The sequence below is a fragment of the Macaca thibetana genome, chromosome X (assembly GCF_024542745.1).
Source record: "Macaca thibetana thibetana isolate TM-01 chromosome X, ASM2454274v1, whole genome shotgun sequence".
NCBI lineage: Eukaryota > Metazoa > Chordata > Mammalia > Primates > Cercopithecidae > Macaca > Macaca thibetana.
The window spans coordinates 19584954-19594313 of NC_065598.1; the positions used below are offsets into that span (position 1 = coordinate 19584954).

Below are 9360 nucleotides of genomic sequence, written 5' to 3' on the forward strand. Positions count from 1 at the left end.
CATAGCCCTTGGGGGTTCCTCTCCGTGTCACACCCTGCATCTCTCCACAATGCTTCTCAGCCCCTTCCTGTGTCTTCCACAGGCCCACCTTCAGTCTTTCCCATGGATTCCCCACTGGCAACAAGATAACTTCCACACTCTTCATTGTGACCCCATGGCCCTTTCTGCTCTGGCCCTTGCTACCTTGCTCCAATCTCCCCAACAAGCACACTGAGCCTTAGGATTTTTGTTTGTTTGTTTTTGAGACAGAGTCTTGCTCTGTCGCCTAGGCTGGAGTGCAGTGGCGCAATCTTGGCTTACTGCAAACTCCACCTCCTAAGTTCAAGCAATTCTCCTGCCTCAGCCTCCCGAGTAGCTAGGATTACAGGCACGTGCCATCATGCCCCGCTAATTTTTTTTATTTTTAGTAGAGACGGGGTTTCACCATGTTGGCCAGGCTGGTCTTGAACTCCTGACCTCAAGTGATCCATCCACCTTGGCCTCCCAAAGTGCTGGGATTACAGGCGTGAGCCACCGCGCCCAGCCAGGAATATTGAAGCTCATGTGGTTCCCGGCACCCAGCAATCTCTCCTGCTTCTACACCTTTGCATGTGCAGTTCCTTCTGTGACCATTTCCTTCTACTTTGATTAACTTAAAGATTTAGATCCATTTATACCTCTTCAAGGAAGTTTCCTAAACCCTTCTGAGGTGAACTAGGTGCTCCCTGGTATGTGCGCATGTAGCATTTTTGGGTCTTAACACCTATCACTCCGTATTTGTAACTACTGGTGTACCTGTCTGTTTAACAGAACAAGTTGCTATTCCTTCAGAGGAAGCACTGCGGATGATTCATTTTGTGGTCCCAGTTCTGATCCCAGAATCTGACATGAAATAGACACTCAGGGTTTTTTTAAATGTTAAAAAGGCCTATGTTTTGTCAAAACGCTGACGACAATAGGTCAAAAGAGTAAAGTGCAAAGCTGTATATTGAGGATAATTTCAACTATTTAAAATATACACATATGTGCCCAGAAAAAAATAAATGACAAGAAATGTACTAAATATTAACAGTGGTCATCTCTGACTGGTAAAATCAGGAATGCCTTATATTTTTGATTTTATACTTTATTATATTTTTCCAAATGATTACCATTAGTGTATATGACTACTTCTACAAACAAAGCAATGGATTTTTAAAAATTCTCTTTGCAAAGCATATATCTGAAAAGGGAGCTATATCCAGAATATACAAAGAACTCCTACACCTCAACAATAAAAAGACTTTGATTTTAAAATAGGCAAAGGATTTGAATAGAAATTTCTCCAAAAACATACCAATGGCCAATAAGCACATGGAAAGATGCTCAACATCATTAGTCATCAGAGAAATGCAAATTAAAACTACAATGAGATACCACTTTACACTAACTAGGATGGCTATAACCAAAAAGATGACAATACCAACGTTCATAACAGCACTATTTACAATAGCCAAAGGGCGAAAGCAATACAAATGTCCACAAACAGAAAAACAGATTAACAAAATGTAGTACAGCCATACAATGGAGTATTACAGCCTTAAAAGAGAATAAATTTTTTTTAAAAAGGAATGAAATTCTGACACATGATACAACATGGATTGACCCTGAAAATACTATGCTAAGTGAAAGAAGCCAGAGAGAAAAGGACAAATATTGTCTGATTCTACTTAGATACCCACAATAGGCAAATTCATATAGACAGAAAGAATAGAGGTTACCAGGGGCTGCAGCGAGGAGAGCATGAGGAGTTATTATTCAACGGAAACAGAGTTACTGTTTGTGAAGATGAAAAAGTTCTGGAAGTGGATACAAACATCTGGTGATGATTGTACAAGTGAATATACTCAATGTCAATGAATTTTACACTTAAAAATGGTTAAAATGGTAAATTTAGGATATGTATATTTTGTCACAATACAAAAATTAAATCCTTTGATATCTGATTTTTGACCAGGCAAATGAATGCTCAGATTAGAGAATCTATTTCCCAGCTGCCCTGCAGCTAGGCATAGCCATGGGACTAAATTTTGGACAAGTTATCATGTGTAAATTTCAAGAAGTCTTTAAAGGAAAGGCTAGAATGAGGACATGATGGCTAAAGCACAGATACCCATATTGGATCATGAGGCAGATGCTACACACAGAGGATATGAGAGGAAGAAGATCTAAGCAGCCTGGTTCCCTGATGTGTCCACTCTACCATGTCGACCCTATCATGTAGATTTCCTACCGCTAATCTTTTTTTATTACTTAAGAAGGAAATACTTTTTTTCTCTAGCTCTTACAGTCCATTCTCCACCCAGCAACCAGAGTGATCCTTTTAAAATTTAAGTGAGATTATGTCTCTTCTCTGGTTACAACCCAAAATGTTTTCTAACTTCATCCAGAATAAAATACAAAGTCTTCATGTCCTTCAGTTCTTCAAAGTCATTCGTGACTGGCCTCATCTACTAACTCTCTCCCTTTACTACCCTGTCACAACCCCACTGTCCCCCTTTCTATTCCTTAAACAAAAGCAGGCATGCATCTGTCTTAAGGTCTTTGCTTTTGCTGTTCCCTCTCTTGAAATACTATCCTCTCAAATAACCCTATGGCTAACTCCCTCACTTAATTCACAAGCCAGCTACATTTTCTAAAAAGTCATAAATGTACTCCATGACCACCCTAAATAAAACCGTATCACACATGTCACTCTTTGCTATTAAATTTCCTCTTCTGCCTTATTTTCACCTATCACTCCACTGACATGTATTTATTTTCTTTCTTCTACCATTAAATTATAAGTAACATGAAGACAAAGGTTTGTATATAGTTTTTCATTATATCCCCAGTCCTTAGAACAGTAACTAGAACAAAGAAATCAATATATAAATACCCGTTGACTATATGAATATAATATCTTTATAAAGTGTACTCTACTTCAGTATAGATTATGACTGTTGCAATAGCAAGAATAAAAACTGATGTTTTCCCGTAACCTGCCCAGCTTAAACGACAGACTGTCCTTCCAACTCCTTGTTAAAAAATAAAAAATAAAAGAAATTCTTGGCAGTTTGATGTCCTCTTCAAGTCCGCTGATACTATTTTTAAGCTACATTATCAAACACACTCCATACTTCTATAATAAAACAACTCATTTACATTGTAGGAAACTTAGTAACTACAGTTAGAAAAGGCAGAAATAGTATGTCAGGAGAAAACATGGAGACATTAGAGTAAGAAACGGGTAAGAAATGGAAGCAAATCCAGACCATCCTCAACTTACAATGGTTTGACTTACAATTATTTTACTTTACAGTGGGTTATCGGGATGTTGCCCTATCAAAAGTTAAGGAACACCTGTAGAGAACCGATGGGTCCTAGAGGTTAGACAGAATCCCCAAGTGTTAGACTTGCTTGTGAAAGATCCTAAGGTATCAGGGAATAGTAACCTAAATCTAAATGCATTACAATTTAGGTATCCTCTGTCTTGTCTACTCCTTTGGAAACTCTTCATCCATTCATTCAACAAACATGAACTGAGCTCAGGGCAGTGGGGATACACCAGTGAGCAAACACAGACAAAGAGGCTGCATACAATTTTTTGAGGGAAAACTGCACAGGTGAGAAATCACTACATCCTTTGACTTATGATCGCATCATGTTTCATTTCTTTCACATTTCTGTGGAAACTACCCTGACTTGATATTAAAAGTTTATATAAAAACATAATATATAATGAGGTCAATTTTCATAAATTGAATTTCTAAGATAAAATGATAAAATATTTTTCTTATTTAAATAAGGAAATTGAATCAGGATAAAGTGAGAGATTAATAATAAGAGTTGGCGACGATATGGAGCAACTGGGCCCGTCACATGCTGCTGGTGGAAGTGTAAAGTAGTCCAGCCACTTTGGAAGACAGTCTGGCAGTTCCTCAAAAAGTTAATCATAGAGTAACCATCAAACTCATCAATTCCACTCCTGGCCATATATTGAAGAGAAATGAAAACAGGTATCTGCACAAAAACTTGCACACAAATGTTCACAGCACAGTTATTCACAATAGACAAAAAGTGGAAACAACCCAAATGTCCATCAACTGGTGAATGGATCAACATAATACGACACAGCCATACAATGGAATATTATTCAGCCATACATAAGAATTCTCACGCTACAACATGGATGAGCATTAAAAACATTATGCTATAGGAAAGAAGTCAGTTCTGAGAGGCCACATATTCTATTATCGTATTTATATGAAATGTCAGGCCAGGTGTGGTGGCTCATGCCTGTACTCTCAGCACTTTGGGAGACTGAGGCGGGTGGATCCCTTGAGCGCAGGAGTTTGAGACCAGCCTGGGCAACATGGTGAAACCCCATCTCTACAAAAAAAAAAAAATGAAAAATCAGCCGGGCATGCTGGCAGGAGCCTGTGGTCCCAGATGCTCGGGAGGCCGAGGTGGGAGAATCACCTGAGCCTCACGGAAGGTCGAGGCTGCAGTGAGCTGTGATCATGCCTCTGTACTCCATCCTGGGTGACAGAGACCCTGTCTCAAAACAACAACAACAACAAAATGATTATATGAAATGTCAGGATTAGACAAAGCCATAGATACAGAAAATAGAACAGTGGTTGCCAGGGACTAAGGGGGAAGGAGAAATGGAGCAGGGAGTGGCAGCTAATGGGTAGAGGGTTTACTTTTGGGGTGATGAAATGTTTTGGAATTAGATAGTAATGACGGTTGCATAAGTTCGTGAATACACTAAAAACTACTGAATTGTTTACTTTTGCAGGATGAATGTTAAGTAATGTCTCACTTTTAAAAACTCCTCATGGCTCCACTCTGCCTCACCACCTATCCGATACAAATAAAATAATCCAACAGATCCAGCAAAAGACAGCTTGTAGGAACACATCCTTGCACATTATCACACTGTCCTCAAAGCTAGCATTCATAGTACTTAATGCTGACCAGCTACTTTACCTTATACTCATCACTTTACTTAATTTTAATCACCACTGTGAGGCAAGTACAACTCTTATCCCTATTTTACAGACGAGGAAACAGAGACAAAATAATCTGCCCAAAGTCGGTCACATAGCTAGGAATCTAAGAGCCAGGCACTGAACTCAGGTCCAACTCCAGTGCTCAAGTTCTTAATCACGTCAAGGGGTAAATATACATCCTAAAGCATCTTACAATCTTTAAAATATGTTGATTGTCTTAAATCTGTTTTTAAAACCTGTTTCTTGGTACTCGGGGTTTCTTACACTTGTTGAGTCAAGGAAAGCATGACAGAGAGCTTGTGTCATTAAGGAGCACAGTCATGTCAGGCATTAACCATTAGGAGACTGGAGACTTTCACACAGCAAGGGACAACATTTTAACTCTTTCATTTTCAATTGTTTTATATGCCTCAACACATCGTTTCACCATGTTTTAATTAGTCCTGAACTTATTGTCAGAATCAAGTCCACGTATTCTGACCTAGTTAGCTACAGACTTGACTTAAAGGTCTTGTCAAATACAGTATCTTACCAATTTGATACAAAAGATTACGGAAAAACAATTAGCACTGTCTCTTTGTATTCATACAGTCTCACTTTTTGGGAGATCCAAGTAGTGTAAGAACTCAAGTGAACTGGAAATGCTGTCCTGTTCAATTATACCTCATAATCATATGGGGCCCCAGAGTTGCCATGAGTTCCATCCATGTGGTATTCAGAACTAGAGATAAACTGGGGTTGATCTAGACTACTGAGGCCCCCTAAACAGAAGTATGAGGTTAAGAAAGAAAAATCTACTGAGGACCTATTTGCCATATATGACATAAGTACTTCACATGTGCCAGCTCATTTAATATTCATAACTGCCCCATAGCATAAATTGATTTTAACATCATTTTACAGATGAAGAGGCTCCAGAGACTAAGCAAATTTGTCCAAGATTGGTCAGCTTGTAAAGTGAGAGAGATGAGATTCAAACTTAGGTCTCCTCTGCATTTTCTACTACACCTGCCTCAATTTCATGGACGATATCCACAAAATGTGGACTTTTTTCACTTTTTGTCAGTACAGTTATCCACAATTATCCAGTACAGACATCCACAGAGAGTCCCAAAAGATAACTGTACTGACTTCAGGAAATTTTCTACTATTCAAAGACTAACCCAGAATCTAAAGCACAGAATGTATCAGAGTTTCAATCAGCTCAAGCTAAATAGTCCGCAATGTATCAGAGTTTCAATCAGCTCAAGCTAAATAGTCCCCAAACTTGCCAGTCCTGCCTCCTGCTAATATTCTAAAAGCAGTAACACTCCTCTTCAGAATTATAAAGACCTCAAATACCCACCTACCCCATAGTTTTTGTTGTTTAAATCAAACCACATATGATAATCACTGAATAACCTGGAAACATTTTAATAGATTTCACTTAAACATATAAGACGGATTTGAAGGAGCAAATCCCTATATTAAAATGAAAATTACCATCACACAAAAAATGTAAAAATATGGTAAAACCCAAAGCTCCCTGATAACAGGATGTTTGTCATCTACTGATTACCTCTCTGCAGCACTAGCTATGTGAAAAATGTGCTCATCTTCATTCTGTAACCGTTCTTTTCGCCTTCTTTCAATGTCATGTCGTAGGTCATTCGGATCTATTATTTTGATCAGAGTCTGAGGAATTTTGACAGAAGACAAACCATTCACAATACTGTTAGTTGCACAAAGACCATATCTAACAAGAACCTTAATTACAAGTCCTAGATAAGTTATCTTGTATTCATCCTGCTAATGGTATTGTAAACTAATACAGATATTTTGAGACCCAATTGACGATAAACAGTCAGAAAAGCTCCTAACATTGAACCAGGATTCCCACCTATGAGACTCTAACCCAAAGAAAAGATTATCTACCTAAACAGATTCAAAATAGTATATTTAAAATAACAAAAAATAGAAGCTACTCAAATGTAAAAAAAAAATTAAGAGGAAGGGAAGAATGAGTAAATAAATCATGGTAAACTTAAGTCAAAAGAATAATATACAATCATTTAACTTATGGTAATAAAGACTATGTGGAAGTCAACATAGAAAAGTACTTTTTTTTTTTTTTTTTTTTGAGACAGTCTCGCTCTGTTGCCCAGGCAGGAGTGCAGTGGCACGATCTTGGCTCGCTGCAAGCTCTGCCTCCCGGGATCACGCCATTCTCCTGCCTCAGTCTCCCGAGTGGCTGGGACTACAGGCACCTGGCTAATTTTTTTGTATTTTTAGTAGAGACGGGGTTTCACCCTATTAGCGAGGATGGTCTTGATCTCCTGACCTCATGATCCACCCGCCTCAGCCTTCCAAAGTGCTGGGATTACAGGTGTGAGCCACCGCACCCGGCCGAAAAGTGCTTATTGAAAAAAGTTAATTAGGCCAGGTGCAGTGGCTCATGCCAGTAATCCCAGCACTTTGGGAGGCTGAAGTGGGTGGATCATTTGAATAGGAGTTCAAGACCAGCCTGGCCAACATGGTGAAACCCCATCTCTACCAAAATACAAAAATTAGCCGGGTGTGATGATGGGTGCCTGTAATCCCAGCTACTTGGGAGGCTGAGGCAAGAGAATGGCTTGAAACTGGGAGGTGGAGGTTGCAGTGAGCTGAGATCACGCCACTGCACTCCAGCCTGGGTGACAGAGTGAGACTCTGTCTCAAAAAAAAAAAAGAAAAAAGTTAATTAAAACTTAACAAGGACCAGGTGCAGTGGCTCACGCCTGTAATCCCAGGACTTTGGGAGGCCGAGGTGGGTGGATCCCTTGAGTCCAGGAGTTCAAGACCAGCCTGGGCAACATGGAAAAACCCTGTATCTACAAAAAATAAAAAAATTAGCCGGGCGTGGTAGTACATGTCTGTAGTCCTAGCTACTCAGGAGGCTGAGGTGGGAGGATCACTTGAGCCCAGGAGGTCAAGGCTGCAGTGAGCCATGATTGTACCACTGTACTCCAGCCTGGGTGAGACCAGGACTCTGTCTCAAAACAAAATTTAAAAAGCCTCAATCATAAAAGGTCATGGCGAATTCAGAGATTTTACATAAAAGGAATGTTATTATGGATCAAGAAAAAAGCATATAAAACTACATATACTATGACAGTGACTACGTTAAAATGCAAGCAGTAAGACTGCCAGAAAAGATGATCAAATAATATTTTGTGTTAAATGACTAAATTATAGGTGATTTTTTTAAAAAGCACAGATTTCCTGTAAGTTGATTATAGGACTTTGATGATTAGAAATTGTCTGAAAATATCATTTGTTCAACAAATTAACCTATCTCCATAAATTCAGCAAAAATTATAATCATTTCACAAGTGAAAAAATTATTTATATATTCTATCAGAAATGTATTAAAATATCTCCTCTACAAAAACTCTTTATTCTCAATGAATAAATTAGCAGTTCTTTTAGAACTTGATATAATTCTTCTAAAACAAGAGCCAGTTTTCTTCCCTCCTGGCTAGTCAAGACAGTCTTTTTAATTAGCAAAGAAATGGGAGGTGGGAGGGGAGGTGTTGGATGGGAACCACACACAACACATGAATAAAGAAATTTAGTCCCTTATTTCCCTTATTTTGCTAGTTCATATTCCACAGAATGTTTCGTACATTCTGCAGTAAACAGAAGGGCAATATCAAATGAAATTTTGTTCCTGTGCATTCATTCCATGTACAATTTAAAAATATATTCCACAAGATTGCTTTGAAAAAAAAATAGGTATCTAATATACTTTCCATAAGCTTTACAGTGTGGAGTTTGGGGATGAATATCAAATGCTGTAATTGCGTGTCAATTTTACAAAGCTGTTATCCTTAGGGATTGTCCCTCTTAGGGAATATTTTTGTCTTTTGTCAGTATTCTCACTCCAACCTGACTGATAGTCAGAATCACCTGAAGAGCTTTTTAATTTCAGATTCCTGGGTTTCAATCCTCCTTCTTCATGTACTGTAACTCCCTTTTCTCTCCCAACCACCAATCTCCTTGCCATTAGTATACCAACAATAAGATAATTTCTCATCAAAAATTGTATTCACTAACCTGTTCCGATTCATAGATCACAGCTTGTTTACTCTGAAGCTCGGCCAAAGACATATCTATTCTCCTAAAATAATAAAGGCATAGTACAATTAAATAATTATGTTATACACTGATACCTTGGTTCTACTATTACAGAATAGAATTTGAAATAAAGCTAGTATGTTTTGGAGAAAGCAAAAGAAACTTGCTACCAGATAGTTTTTCACCTATATGGCAGTCTCCCAGGATATTCATATCCTATGAATCATATTACAGGGAAGCTTTAGTGGTT

General features: G+C 38.4%; 1 protein-coding gene across 11 annotated transcripts in view; it reads right to left on the bottom strand.

The window, feature by feature from the left end:
• Positions 1-9360, bottom strand: part of BCLAF3 (BCLAF1 and THRAP3 family member 3) — a 75531-nt gene that overhangs the window by 27411 nt on the left and 38760 nt on the right. For all 11 annotated transcript variants that reach the window (XR_007722376.1, XR_007722377.1, XM_050775117.1 and 8 more), the window contains 2 exons: positions 9090-9153; positions 6574-6689 (listed from right to left, as the gene is read on the bottom strand). Coding sequence is in view for 9 of the 11 variants with exons in the window: in XM_050775117.1 (XP_050631074.1) it covers positions 6574-6689; positions 9090-9153 (180 nt within the window). In the remaining 2 variants the exon portion in view is untranslated. The remainder of the gene's footprint in view (positions 1-6573; positions 6690-9089; positions 9154-9360) is intronic.